The sequence below is a fragment of the Orycteropus afer genome, unplaced genomic scaffold (assembly GCF_000298275.1).
Source record: "Orycteropus afer afer isolate SDZICR_OR568_19922 unplaced genomic scaffold, OryAfe1.0 scaffold00200, whole genome shotgun sequence".
Lineage (NCBI taxonomy): Eukaryota > Metazoa > Chordata > Mammalia > Tubulidentata > Orycteropodidae > Orycteropus > Orycteropus afer.
The window spans coordinates 70,647-86,500 of record NW_006921787.1 but is presented as its reverse complement, the minus strand read 5'-3'; the positions used below and the strand labels follow the sequence as shown (position 1 = coordinate 86,500).

Genomic DNA, 15,854 nt, shown 5'->3' with positions numbered 1-15,854 from the left:
CCTCTAGAGTAACCTGAGTTGTCTGTGTGGTCTCCCACTGCTCCCATGAGTCTCCTTCAGAATGTGGGTGACCAGTGAAAAGGCTTTGGGGTGAAGACAGGAGCAAGGGCTGTAAGTTGTTATGAATAACCTGAGGGAATCTCTGTACTAGATCATGTTTTAAGAGGCACTAGCACCTCCCTGGTGGCACAATAGTTAAGTGCTCAAATGCTAAGCAAAATGTTGGCAGTTTGAACCCATCCAGTAGTTCTAAGAGAGACAGACCTGGCAATCTGCTCCTATAAAGATTACAGTCTAGAAAGCCCTTATAGGGCAGTTCTACTCTGTCACATGGAGTTGCTATGAGTTTGGCATTGATTAAATAGCACCTAACAACAGGACCACGTGGCAGGGTCCTTGGGTGGTGCAAATGGTATGCTCTAAGCTGCTAACTGGTTCAAACTCACCTACTAGCACTATGGGAGAAAGGCCTTGTGGTAGTTAAGTTGTGTGTCAACTTGCCTGGGCCTGGTTTTGAGTGGCTGGGCAGCCGGTTATAGTTATTTCCCACGATGAGATTGGTAATCAACTCCATGGTGGAATTTACTGGAGCAGCAGTAGCTGTCTTAGGGATGTGCTTTGCTTCCAGTGTATGAGGAGAAATTTTGAGAAAGGTCTCTGCAGCTTTTTGGCACACTTGGATCCTACATGTAGGGTCTTTGTTTATCAGCCTATCTTGCCCTGCTGATCCTGGGACTTTTTCTGGACTTGAACTAGTAGCCTGCCATGTTTTTTGATAATCTCAGAGCTGTGCCTTTTTACTTGTGGACCTTGAGTTTGCCAGCCTCAGGAGTCAGCAGCTTCCTGAGTTAAAATAAGCCTCTAGCTTCAGTGGGCTAGGTGCAAGAGGCAGAGCTGAAGCCCAAAGTTGAGGGACTTTCACATAGCCCTAGAGCTTGGCACTTTGAACTTGGATTTTGAGCTTCCAAAATTGTTAGAGAACAAATTTCTGTTTGTTAAAACCATCCATTTGTGGTATTTTCTATTACAGCAGCATAAAGTAACTGTGTTAGACTGGGTTCTCTAGAGAAACAAAACCAGTAAAGTTTATATACATGTATATACAGAGAAATTTATCTTAAGAAAATGGCTCACACACTTATAGAAGCTGGCAAGTCCAAAGTTCCTGGACAAATGTGAAGCTTGAAGCTTTTCCATGTCAAGCTGGAGGCTATTCCTGACTCTTTCAGCCACAGGGGCTGAGGAGCTCAAGGCTGGCAGGCAGTACACCGGCTGCTGACTCCAATGAATGATGAATCAAAGATCTCCAGGCCAAATGGTGGATTGTTCACACATGGACAGTTGTAGGCAGCACAACAGAATCCTGACTCACAGAAGAATGTCTCCTCTTCAGATACTAGAAGCAGGCCACACCCCTAGGGAAACTCCCTTTAAACAGATTGGTCACTCAAAACATAATCATCTGATCCCATCATGGGAACAACCACACCACATCACCTCTAACAACACAGAATTGTGGTCCAGCCAAGTTGACACACAGCTCCAAATATCAGTCCACCCCTTGTCAACTTGGCAGTTGTACAAATCTTCTTAACCATATATGATCTCTAAAAAAGGACAATTATAAAGCATATTTGTGCCTAACATGATACGCTAACACACGTACAACCGAAACGCCATTAACCTTATTTACATTTCACAGTTCACAACAGAAGGAAATAAAAATATCTGATGCACATATGCAATGAAGAAATATAACAGTCACAGTCCTCGTTTCTCCAGTTGGTCACGTGGTCGTAGCTGATATTCAGAACTACCTTCCTCCACCATCCATTCTGTATTTCCCTTGCCCTCAGCAAGCATCTCAGCCAGTCGTGGTTCTTTGCCTGGTGGGGTGACCCAAACTTTCATTCCTGAAGGGCCTGGGCCATTATCAGTCATATCAGAATTGGGTTGCTGTAATTTTCCAATGACTGTAATCACAAGGCATGGCAATACTAAGAGACGTCCTAAAGAAGCTCCTGTATTCCAGACATATTCTTCTTTACCTCCATTATGTAAAGCCAATCCAATTTCCCCTTGGTAACCAGGATCTATCACACCAGATAGTACAGTAATGCCCTTCTTTTTCTGTTGATCCAGAGGCATGAGGAAGCCAAAATGGCAGGGTGGCATTCTTAATTTCTAGTTCAATGCAATCCGTATTGTGTCTCCAGGTGGGAGTGTTCCTCCCTGTGGGACTAAGATCTCCAGGCCCGCAGAGCACAGGGTAGCAGGGACAAGAAGCAAAATTTTTTGAGTGGATCACTAGGGGTAATAGTGAGTGGTACCACTTCCGTTTCCACCCCTTGGTTCCGGGACCCATGAATCCTGGCTAGTGGAGAAACAGAACCATATATTGGACACTGGTTTAGAGCATATACAGCCTCCTTCATATACCTTTATAGCCACCTAGCTGGCACCATAATTGTGTTTTCAGGAAGTCATTCCATTGTTCTATCAAGCCAGCTGCTTCAGGATGATGGGGAACATGGTAAGACCAGTGAATTCCATGAGCATAGGCCCATTGCCACACTTCATTTGCTGTGAAATGAGTCCCTTGATCTGAAGCAATGCTGTATGGAATACCATGATGGTGGATAAGGCATTCTGTAAGTCCATGGATGGTACTTTTGGCAGAAGCATTGCATGCAGGGAAGGCAAATCCATATCCAGAATAAGTATCTATTCCAGTTAAGAACAAAACGCTGTCCTTTCCAGGATGGAACCGGTCCAATGTAATCAACCTGCCACCATGTTGCTGGCTGATCACCCTGAGGAATGGTTCCATATCGCGGACTCAGTGTTGGTCTCTGCTGCTGGCAGACTGGGCACTCAGCAGTGGCAGTAGCCAAATCAGCCTTGGTAAGTGGAAGTCCATGTTGCTGAGCCCATGCATAACCTCCATCCCTGCCACTATGGCCCTTTGTTCATGAGCCCATTGAGCAATGACAGGAGTAGCTGGGGAAAAAGAATGGCTGGTTTCCACTGAATGTGTCATCCTATCCACCTGACTGTTAAAGTCCACCTCTGCCGAGGTCACCTTTTGGTGAGCATTCACATGAGACACAAATACCTTTACTCCTTTGGCCCATTCAGAGAGATCTATCCACATACCTCTTCCCCATACATCCTTATCACCAATCTTCCAATCATGCCCCTTCCAAGTCCCATACCATCCAGCTAAGCCATTAGCCACATCCCATCAATCTGTATATAATCGCATAACTTGCCATATCTTATTCCATGCAAAGTGAACAGCCATATGCACGGCTTGAAGTTCTGCCCATAGGGAGGATTTCCCTTCATCACTGTCCTTTAAGGAAGTCCCAGACAGGTGCTGCAGTGCCACTACTGTCCACCTTTTAGTGGTACCTGCATATTGCGCAGAATCATCTGTAAACCAGGCACGAGTTTTCTCTTCCTCAGTAAACTGATCATAAGGAACTCCCCATGAGGCCATAAGTGCACACTGGGAGAGGGAAGGTAATGTGACTGGAGTGGAGACCACAGGCATTTGGGCCACTTCCTCATGCAACTTATTTGTGCCTTCAGGTCCTGCTTGAGCTCAATTTCGGATATACCACTTCCATTTAATGATGGAGTGCTGCTGTGCATGTCCACCTTTATGACTCTGTGGGTCAGACAACAACCAGTTCATGATGGGCAGCTCAGGCTTCATGGTCACTTTGTGGCCCATGGTTAATCGTTCAGTCTCTACTAACGCCCAGTAACAAGTCAAAAGCTGTTTTTCAAAAGGAGAGTAGTTATCTGCAGAGGATGGCAGGGCTTTGCTCCAAAATCCCAAGGGTCTGCGTTGCGGTTCACCAATAGGGACCTGCCAAAGACTCCAAACAGCATCTTTATCTACTACAGGCACTTCAAGCACCATTGGATCAGCCAGATCATATGGCCCAAGTGGCAGAGCAGCCTGCACAGCAGCCTGAACCTGTTACAGAGCCTTCTGTTGTTCTGGGTCCCACTCAAAACTAGCAGCTTTCCAAGCCACTTGATAAACAGGCCACAGCAACATACCCAAATGAGGGATATGTTGCCTCCAAAATCCAAAGAGGCTCACTAGACGCTGTGCCTCCTTTTTAGTTGTGGGGGAAGCCAGATACAATAACTTATCTTTCACTTTAGTAGGAATATCTCGACATGCCCCATACCATTGGACCCCTAGAAATTTCACTGAGTTGGAAGGTGCCTGAATTTTTGTTGGGTTAATTTCCCAACCTGTAGCATGCATACGCCTCACCAATAAGTCTAGAATCATTGATACTTCTTCTTTACTAGGTGCAATCAGCATAATGCCATCAAAATAATGGATCAGTGTGATGTCTTGTGGAAGGGGAAAGGCGATTAAGATCCCTATGGACTAAATTATGACATAGTGCAGAGGAGGTGATGTACCCCTGAGGAAAGACTGTGGAAGTATATTGTTGGCCTTGCCAGCTGAAGGCAAACTGCTTCTGATGGTCCTTTGAAATTGGTATCAAGAAAAAGGCATTGGCCAGATCAATAGCTGCATACCAAGTACCAGGAGATGTACTAATTTGCTCAAGCAATGAAACCACATCAGGAACAGCAGCCACAATTGGAGTCACCACCTGATTAAGTTTACGATAATCTACTGTCATTCTCCAAGATCCATCTGCTTTTCGCATAGGCCAAATAGGTGAATTAAATGGGGATGTGGTGGGGATCACGACCCCTGCATCCTTCAAGTCCTTAATGGTGGCAGTAATCTCTGCAACCCCTCCAGGGATGTGGTATTGCTTTGGTTTACTAATTTTGTAGGTAGAGGCAGTTCTTAATGGCTTTTCCTATCACAATAGCCCTTACTCCACATGTCAGGGACCCAATGTGGGAATTCTGTCAATTGCTCAGTATATCAATTCCAATTATGCATTCGGGCACTGGGGAAATCACTACAGGATGGGTTCGGGGACCTACTGGACCCACTGTGAGACACACCTTAGCTAAGACTCCATCAATAACTTGACCTCTATATGCCCCCACTCTGACTGGTGGGCCACAATGATGCTTTGGGTCTCTGGGAATTAGTGTCAATTCAGAGCCAGTGTCCACTAATCCCCAAAAAGTCTGATTATTTCCTTTTCCCCAATGAACAATCACTCTCGTAAAAGGCCTCAGATTCCTTTGGGGAAGGCTGGGAGAAAGACTGGCATTATAGATTTTTGGCAATGTAGTGGGGTCCTTCCTCAAAGGGACCTGGCCTCCCTTTCATTCAAGGGGTTGTGGGTCTGTAAACTGACTCAAGTCCAGGAATTGATTGAGAGGTATTCTGGCGATTCAATCTAGGTTGCTGTTCACGTGACCCAGGCTTCTGTCTATTCAGATCAAGTAAAAATTTAGTAGGCTTGCCATGTATTTCACTACTAGGAACACCACGAGCAAGTAGCCAATGCCATAATTCCACATGAGTCAGACTATTCTGACGACTGTTCTGACTCTGCTGTCCATTATGGTAACCATGCCCACCTTGCCTTTGTCGATTAACTGCTGCCACTTGGCCCCTACTACCACGAGGTTCAATCAGCCCCATCGTAGTTAAGTGTGTTAGTTCAATTAGGGCAGTTCCACTGTCAAGTCAGGTTTATATAAAATAGCAATTACAGCAGTCTTCAAGGATGCTAGAGCTCCCTTCACAAATTTATTCCTCACTGTACTGGTGAAAGGTGTGTCTTCTGGACTCTCCATTTCTGGCTCTAGGGGTTTAATCTGATAAATCCATTCCAACAGGCCAATTTACCTAAGCCTCTGAATACCTTCTTATACATTATACCAAGGCAGGTCTGGTATTTCATCTTGACTTAAGGTAGGCCACCGCATAATCCATGCTTCAGTAAGCCAACCAAATAAACTATTAGATCCTTTCCTAACCTCTCGAGCTGAAACACTGAATGAAGAAGCCATACTTAGTGGGCCTAAATCAATAAAGTCAGAATGACCCAATGTTACATTCCTTGCACCATTATCCCTCACACCCTCAGTAGCCATTCTCATACATATTCTCCATGTTTCTGTCTGTACATGTTAGCAAAATCAAGTAGGTCTTTTCGGGTGCAGTATACCACCTCCTCAATCACACTTTCTATTTCACCTTTTGGGGCTCACTTGGACTTAACTTTAGTTATAGGTCTAGCAGCAACAATGGGTGGTTGGGGCAGTTCCTCAGAACATTCATGAATGTCTTCCATGGCCTCTGCCTTCGGCAATGACTCAACAGAACAGTAGGGCTAATCCCATCAAACTGAGGTGGAGGGGATAATGGCTTTACAGTAATCCCTTCAGATGGGAAGGATTCAACAGAATTTATAGGCTCTGCATCCTGATCTTCTTGACTATCTCCTGCCCACATGTCACCATTCCAGGTTTCAGGATCCCATTTTTTCCCAATCAATGCCCTCACTTTAACTTCAGACACCGTTCTGGGTTGGCAGTTTAATCGGTGGTGTAATTCAGCCACCCTTACAATAAGACTCTGGGTTTGGTTTTCAGCAGTATCTGCTCTGTTACTAGAAGATATAAGACATTCTTTCAGAGCACAACTGGAAGCACTGAGGTCTTTTATGCGGTGCTTAAGCTGAGACTCAGCAGCTCTGAGCTCATCTTGCTCTTTCACCACTCTGTCTAGCATAAGTAGAACCAACTGACCACCTTCCCTATACTTCTCATGCTCACAAAATTGCAGAAAAGTGTCAAATATCTGATCACCCAGAGCCTCACTTCGCACAAGTACTTGTTCTATTGGTGGTATTATTTTGCATATTAACATTGCCACCTCACACCAGGGATTAGCAGGACCCTCTTTACTGACAGAGGCAGGGTCACTAGTTTCATTACCACTAATCAAATTGGAGAACCAATTTAGGAGCCAATCCTTATGATTTTGTCTCTCTAGAACCCTACTCTCGGTACCAAATGTGTTAGACTGGGTTCTTTAGAGAAACAAAACCAGTAAAGCTTATATATATGTATATATAGAAAAATTTATCTTAGGAAAATGGCTCACACACTTATAGAAGCTGGCAAGTAAAAAGTTCCTGGATCAAACGTCAAGCTGGAGACTTTTCCTGACTCTTGCAGCTGCAGGGGCTGAGGAGCTCAAGGCTGGCAGGCAGTACACCAGCTGTTGACTCCAACGAATGATGAATCCAAGATCTCCAGGCCGAATGGTGGATTGTTCACTCACGGATAGTTGTAGGCAGCACCACAGAATCCTGATTCACAGAAGAATGTCTCCTCTCCCAGAATGTCCACAGAGACACTGGAAGCAGGCCACACCCCTAGGGAAACTCCCTTTCAACAGATTGGCCACTCAAAACATAATCATCTGATCCCATCATGGGAACAACCACACCACAACAGCTCAAACCACACAAAATTGTGGTCTAGCCAAGTTGACACACAGCTCCAACTATCACAGTAAACAGAACAGGCCTGGTGATCTGCTTCCATAAAGATTACAGCCAAGAAAATCCTATGAAGCATTCTACTTCGTCATGTGGAGTCACTATGAGTTGAAATTGACTTAACGGCCATGAGATGCTTAGATGGCATCTGATCTGGGCATTTCACACAAGCCATTCTGGGTAGAAATGGACAGCCTCAGCATGACTTAATATTACTAGCAAAGTCAAGCAAGGCAGAAGTATGCTGAGTTCAGTGTCTCATCCCCTAGTCTGTGATGGTCTCACTATTCACACTGCAGTGAGTGCCATTCCTTCGTTTCTATTTAAGCGAGCATGACTGCATGGTTTTCTACCCTTGGAATTCACTATAGAAAAACAAGAGGGGAGCAAGGTGTGAGAAGGTGATACTGGGTCTTACCAATCAGAAATCCAGACATGACACCTGCTATCATCCACAGGCTGCTCCATGATGCCTCCTGGAGGAAATAAGTGGCCAACAGCAAAAGGATGATGTTCTCCATCAACATTATCTATGAAACCAAAGGGAGCACCATCACACCTTGTCAGGTACACACAGCACTGAGAATATTCCTTATCTGGGCAAAGTCTGTAGCCATACCCTGAGACTTGAATGCTCCCTTTTTAGTGCCCAGCAGGGCTCTCATTGTTTCAGGGCCCTTCCACAAGGAGGGTTATGAGAGCTTCTCTAACAAGGAGATCTCTCTGTTTTCAATATGGTTCATTAAAATTTCTCCAGAATTATACATGTACAGGAAACGTGAGGGCAAAATTGCTATGTTGGATACCTTTGGTGACTCAGATTGGGTTGAGAGATAAAACTTATTTTTTATTTTATATAATTTTGTATCCTCACATTATTTTAACTGTAAGCATATGTTATTTATTTATTTTTTTAGGAACTCTGGTAGCATAGTGCCTAAGGCATTTGACTACTAACCAGAAGGCTGGCAGTTCAGACCCACTAGCCACTCCTCAGAAAGAAGGTTGGACAATCTACTTTCATAGTGATAATGCCTCCGAAAGGAGGGGTTGCTATGAGTTGGATCTGACTCTATGGCAAAACACAACAATAACAACAATAACAGCATATGTTATTTTTGTAACAGAATAATTAAAAATATCTGCAGAGTTCATAAGTGCCACTGAGTTCCAATAAGCTAAAATCACAAACTTTCATAACTTTGTAATTTTTCCCAGTGATTTGCCTCTTTAAAATTAAGTTTGGTATGCTACCACCAGGTGGCAGCAAGGGGATGTTATCAATTGCTGGTAAATACAGGCATTTCTGTGAGGTCCAACATGGCAGAGCTCTTGAAAACTCACTGTACTTTCTGTCCTGTATGGTTAATTTTGAATATCCAGTTTTTAAATCTGAAAATATATTGCTTTATTAAATTAAGTAAACATACTTGACACAATCCAAAGATGATATATTTAAATACTGTATATGAAATATTTTTAAAATACAAATACACAAATGTAAAGTACAATACTGTTATACTAAAAGTTTTCCAAGGAGCTCTGGTAGCATAGTGCCTATGGCACTTGACTGCTAACCAGAAGGCTGGCGGTTCAAACCCACCAGCCACTCCTCGGAAGGAAGATGGGGCAATCTACTTCCGTAGTGATACTGCCTCGGCAACCCAAGGAGGGGTCTCTATGAGTTGGGTCTGACTTAACGGCACATAACGACAACCTAACAACAAAAGTTTTCCAAAGTTTTGCCTATGTAATTTAGTGGATTCACCTTAAGTGTAGAAAATTCAAATGAAGAGAGAATTGAAAAGTTTATTTAGAGCTTCTTAATGATGCTACCCATGTGCATTCTCCCCAGACCTCTGGGCTCTGGATGTTGTTGTTGTTGTTATGTGCCGTCGAGTCGGCCCCGACTCATAGCGACCCCTCCTTGGGTTTTCGAGGCAGTATCACTACGGAAGTAGGATTGCCCAACCTTCCTTCCGAGGAGTGGCTGGTGGGCTCTAGATAGCAGTATTTAAAAGGTTCAACAGGCATTATTTCAGTACTAAGTGGCACTGTCCAGTGGCCCAATCCAGAAATTTTAGCATTCACACTCCTTAATTAACCACATCTGATCAGCTGTCTGGTCCTATGGATTCAAATTCTCATGTTTATCCCAAATATATCACCTCTTTCTTATCCTTACTAATATTTTTATTCTGGCCCTAAAAATCTCTTCTCTAAGCTCCTATCTGCAACCTCTTCATTCTCTCTGCAATCTCTCCTCCAAACAAGAACGACCCATTTTTACTGCAGTTCCGATCTTGTCACTCCTGCCTATCTTACCTGGAAATAGCGAAATCTGAACTTCAGGATCAAGTCCCTACTCTGCAAACTGACCTTCACTATTTAGCAGTGCCTAAGGCACTAGACTGCTAAGTAGAAGGCTGGCAGTTCAAACTTACCAGCCACTTCTTGGAAGAAAGGTTGGGCAATCTACTTATGTAGAGATACCACCTTGGAAACCCAAGGAGGGGTCACTATGAGTCAGATCCGACTTGACAGCAGTGTGTTGCATTGTTTGTTGTCCTCCTTTCCAGGGTCATCTTCCAACATGTTGCCTCCACACTCGCACTTCATTTCCTGTGCAACGTCAAGTTCTCCTTGTTCTTTATTTCACTTTCACATATTTGCTTAAAATGCCTTTGAAGCCCTCTCTGCCCTTCAGCCCCCTCTTCCAACAGGTTATCTCTCAAGAGCTAGCTCTAATATCAGCTTTTGTAAAGCCTTCACTGACTTCCCAGGCTATGCTCCTCTTTCTGCTTCTTACATTCTTAGGGGATTTTGATAACATGACTTCTGTTATCTCAGTGCCTTGCATTAATTTGTTTATGTCTTTCTGGCCACTTAAACCATGACCATCTCACACCCTAGCATCTAATTCCTTTTCTAGTATATGGTGGAACATGATCTATCCATGTTCAAATGGAAAGATCAATGATGAGTTTAAGAGGTTAAAGTTTCTATTGAAACTGAAAAATTATCCAGAGGCCAGCTTCTGCCTCTGAAAAGGGAAGGTACTATATAGATGGGAAGCTCTCAAATATGGCTGGTCATCAGAGTCACCTGAAAGTTATTCCAAAATGCTGTTTCCTGGGTCCTACTCAGACTTGTTGAATCAGAATCTTAGAGTTGGGCCTGGGAATCTCTGCTTTGGGAAAGCTCCGAGTGACTTGAGTGAGTGTTTTTTTTTTTTTTTTTTTTTCTTTTTTAAAATTTTTTAAGTTTGTTTTTCATTCAACATTATGTGTACATTTAGTTTCACTCCCCATTTACCATGCCCAACCCTAAACCAGTCTCCTCCCCTTCCTGCCTAGTAACCCACCCCCCATGCCCCTCATAGTTATGTACTCCTGTTTGTCCTGCATTTCCTCCATGTGAATGTTGCCCTTTTGGTGCCCCGTGGTTGATTGCTCCAAGGATTGCATTTCCATAGAGTATGTGGGTGCGTGACCCAGGGTTCAGTGGTCTGCACGTACATCTTGCTTACTATTGGGCTGAGAGCCAGAGCTTGGGAGTGAGCTTTATTCCAGGCCCAGAATGGATCCCAGGACCACAGTACTGAGGGTCTTACCAGACTCCATCCTATCAGTAATTCTGGTCATTATTGAGTTTTTGGATTTTGTTCTACGTTTTTCCTCCCATTCTATCCAGGATCTCCACATTTGATCCTTTCCTGAATGATTGGCATTGGTAGCTGGGCCCATCTAGTTTTTCTGGTCTCGAGGGCCATCATATCCTAGGGCTGACTGCTTCCAAATGCCCTTGTTTTTTTTGCACTCTTAACTTTGCTTCCAATGATAGGAGACCATTAGCTGCATCTTAAATGGCCGCTTGAAAGCTTTCAAGATCCCAGTTGCTACTTACAACTGTAGGATGAGGAGCAAGGCTTTTATGTATTTGGTTGTGCCAACTGAGTCTGATGTCCCCCAGTACTATGGTCCTGAGACAGTAGATCCATTGGATCTCTCTCCCACAGTGTCTGGGTGTCTGTGAGGGATTACTCTGTGTTTGTCTTCTGTTGTTTCTGTAAGGATTGTAGGTATTTTGTATCACTGGTATCTGTTCAAGATTATCCTCCACTGAATCTATCGTTGGTCTAGAGTATACTCCTGTTCACTGACCTCCACCTGATCCTCTCAGGTATTTATCTGTAGCCTGGTATTTGGTGTTAATGGTAATGCAGTATTGTGGGCACACTGGTTGGCATTAGCATCTGTCATCTATCTCCTATGTGTACAATTCAGTGTCCTCCCTTTTCCTAATGTTATCATGATGGTCACAGGCTCTCTCCATACAGCCCTCCTCTTACTCACGTCAGTGCATGGGCCCCAACTAGCCCGAAATTAATCCCTCCCCTTCCCAGTAACCTACAAAGTGAGTGTAACTTTGATGTCAGCCAGGTTTAGAAACAGTTGCACTGGGACCCCTTCAGTTCACTCTTGAGTCCTAAGCCCATGAGTCATTATTCCCCATGCCAGGCAGTGTGTTGTGGCAGTTAAGAGTTCAGGCTGCAGCTTCAGACCCAATTACCTTTGACTATCACCTCTGTCTTGTTAAGGAGCCCTGGTTGCATAGTGGTTAAAGCATTCGGCTGGCTAGTCAAACAGCTGGTAGTTAGAACCGACCAGCTGCTCTGTGGGAGAAAGATGTGGTAGTCCATTTCTGTAAAGATTTATAGCCTTGGGAACTCTAAGGGGGAAATTCTACTGTATCTTAAAGGGTTGCTACCAAGTCAAAATTGACTTGGTAGCAACAGGTTTGGTTGGTTTGGTCTGTCTGGTTTAGCTATGTGATCTTCAGGTTACTTAATGTTTGTGAGCTTCAGTTTCCTCATCTGCAAAATGGGTTTTATCTTACAGAGTTTTGTGAGAAGTAAGTGAAATAAAATAGTCAATGAATTTATAACTGCATCTGGTGACATAACAACCAGGCCCAAAGTGTTAGTGACTGTTAATGTTTTTGTTACTATTTCCAGTATCTCAAGGTGAGAACAGGGAAAGCCATAATGAACTTCCTTGAAAAGAAAAGTTTCATTTATTGAAGAAATAAATGAACTGAGTGAATAAACATAAGGATAACTTAAAAGTTACTGCTTTGAGGCTGAACTATTAGGTGTGTCTATGCAGGGAGGAGTATGCCCATGACCATGTATAGGGTTGGCACACAATGTTTCTACAAGTGTATTTGTATGTTGTGTAAGAATTCCCAGGTATACAGTAAAGCTGAAAAGGGACAAGGTGGTAGTTACTTCTTGGCCACAGCCAGCTACCCAGAGGAAGTGAGTAGTTGGACCTGTGGGCTTGGGACCATAGTTGCAGGGGACATTAACCTCAACTGGCATAACGTATTATACAAAAACATTTTTCCACCTCCTACTCTGGCAAGTAGTAACTGGGATCTTAAAGGCTTGCAAGTGGCCATCTAGATGCAATGATGGGTCTCTCCTCATCCAGAGCAAAGAATAATGAAAAAAACCAAAGACACATGGAAACAATTAGTCCAAGCGACTGGTACACCATGTGATCCTCAGCCTACACGACTATGAGACCAGAAGAACTAGATGGTGCCAGGCTACCACTGTGAACCACTCACATGGGGATCTGTGTAGGAGATCGTGGACAGAGTGGGAGAACAGTATGGAACAAAACTCAAAATCATGAGGGGGGAAAAAAAAAGGACCAAGTTTGCTGCTCTGATAGAGTCTGGTGGAATCCCTGAGACTATGGCCCCTAGATGCCTTTCAGGTTTGGAACTGAACCCACTCCCGTGGCTTCCAGCCAAACAAAAGACAGGCATATGAGCTGAACATTTACACTAGGTAGATACACTCCTTAGAGAGAACAATCATGGGAGAATAGAAGGGCTGTGTATGCACAGGGAGACAGCTCAGGGGGCAGGAGTGCATAGGAGGGAAGCACACAGGGAAGAGGTAACTATGGGGAGGAAGTGGGAGGGGAGCTGTTGCATTGTGGTAAATTGTGGTCAATGTCATGAGACAAAGTGTGAACTGCTGTATGGAAAGTGAATTTGCTCTGTAAACTTTCACACAAATCACAATAAAAACTTTTTTAAAAAAATTACTGCTTTGTTCTGGGGCAATGCATTCCATTATTTAATCTAAGCCATTGGCTATCATTCCTCGTACTTATTATTCTTCACTGGAAATCTGGGTATTATTAGTTCATAAAGGATAGATGTTCATTTTTCCAATAGCGTGGCAGACTTTAAAACTTTTTATGTTATTATTGGTGGGTGCAGGAGGGTGGGGGTTCGCTAATTACCCATGCATAGGTTCAAAACAGATGTACGATGGTCAAGTTAGCCCTGAGCTGGCCTTCCCAATGCTGGGGCTTCCAGACAGGCCCCTGCTGCTTTTCCTAGGGCTCACATGGGCCTGGACTCTGCCAGGCTACTTCCCAGTGTGGCACTGTTGTCCTGAGGGCTGGGCTAGAAGATACCTGGTCAGGGAGGGCCCAAGCACCTTCAGCAGACTTTTGGATGACATCACTGGTCTGTGTTTGCCAAAGAGCACATCTCAGGCTGCTGAGGAATCTGATGGTTTATTCCCACATAGAGATGGTACATCAGTGTTTCCCCTTGGGGTCTGGCCCTCAGGCTTGTAGGTTCAGAAACTAGGCACTCATTGTCTAGCCAGAGCTAATGGCTTCAGGGTCTCACCACTTAGCCAAATTTGATCAGAAGATGGTTGGGGTTCTTGAATAACAGTAAGGAGAGTGTGTTGTATGCATTGATGACCAGGGTCATGAAGCTAGGATTGCCTAGTCCTGCGCACCTCAGGATACTTTTGTTCTGGGGCACGCTAACCTCTGTGCAGTGTCTGGATGTACAATGTCCACTCTTCATCTCTGACTGGCCCTTTAATATGCTTCCACAGCTGCAACCCTCTCCCCCACCCCTACCCCCCATTTTGGCATAGTGCCTAAGCCATTTGACTGCTAATCAGAAGGCTGGCGGTTCAAACCCACTAGCCACTCCTCAGAAGAAAGTTTGGGCAATCTACTTCCATAGTGATACTGACTCAGAAACCCAAGGAGGGGTCATATGAGTCGGATCTGACTCGATGGCAGCGAGAGAGAAAGAGACCCCAAATATGATTGATAATCTTTCCTTAAATGGGTTACAGTTTTAAGAGGTTATCCTGGGAGTTTTGCCTCTGTATGGTGATATTATATATTTTTGTATTAATCTCTCATTTAGGAAGATATTATATATTTAAGATTCACCATGGGCTAGGCACCAAGACTCTTTACTTTCGATCTATTATCTTATCAATCTTATCCATAACATTTGAGAGATGAAAACACTGTGACGGAGAAACAGCAAGTAAGGTCTCTCATACAGCTCAAAACCCTACCTAATATATTGGATGTCAAAGCCTAAAACCCATGTTTTTCCCCCCTCACTATGCTGGTAGGTCAAACGCACCAGCCACTCCATGGAAGGAAGACTGGGCAATTGACTTCCATAAAGATTTACTGTCTCAGAAACCCAAAGGGGTTGCTATGAGTTGAAGAGCAGTGAGTTTGGTTTTTGGTTTTATGCTGCTGGGGATTTAGGCCACTGAGATTTCTTTCAACTGGATGGCATACTGTGAAGAGGGAGAATCACTACAAATGCCTGATGGGAATGCAAGGGCCACTATTTTAGATTCCACTGTAAAACAGTATTTGATTTTCAGCTTTCCTACTTCACTGCTCTTAACTCAGTGATCTAGTGACTGAGCTGGGAGGAATATAGTATTTGCTTCTTTGCCTCCTGTAATAGCCTCTAAAACTCTGGGGAGACATGCTGTCAAGCGTGAAAATGATTAAAAACAAAAGAAAAAGCAACAAATACGACACTTTCATTATTTAACTCTTGCTTATCAGTGAACATTTGGGCACTGGCAGATGGGACCACTAAACTAAGAATGAACTGCTTCTGAAAATGGGTAGTAACATCAGTATTCCATTTTCACTCATATATAGGGGTGAGGAAGCTGCTATCATCACAACACTGGACCAGGCCCTTTCATACATTAATGTATTAAGTCTTTACCACCATATTCTGAGATGGGCACTATTATTCAAATGTGGAAACTGAGTCTTGGTGAGGCTCAGTAACTTGTCCAACATCATAAATCCTATTAGCTCTGTCTGGCTCCACAACCAGGAGCCAAATACAAGAGGTGGTCAAGCAGCCCATCCTTTCCTGGACAAGTGCTGTGTTTTCCTGTTCCTTACAGCTGCCCATGTCTCCATCCTGGAATGCCTGTCCTGGCTGAAAGTCTGTTTATCTTGAAATATTAACAACAGCCACTATTTATTGTTTATT

General features: G+C 43.8%; 1 protein-coding gene across 1 annotated transcript in view; it reads right to left on the bottom strand.

The window, feature by feature from the left end:
* Window positions 1-15,854, bottom strand: part of XKR5 (XK related 5) — a 41,861-nt gene that overhangs the window by 4,279 nt on the left and 21,728 nt on the right. The window contains exon 6 of the mRNA XM_007948063.1: window positions 7,897-8,008. Within this exon, the coding sequence (XP_007946254.1) occupies window positions 7,897-8,008 (112 nt within the window). The remainder of the gene's footprint in view (window positions 1-7,896; window positions 8,009-15,854) is intronic.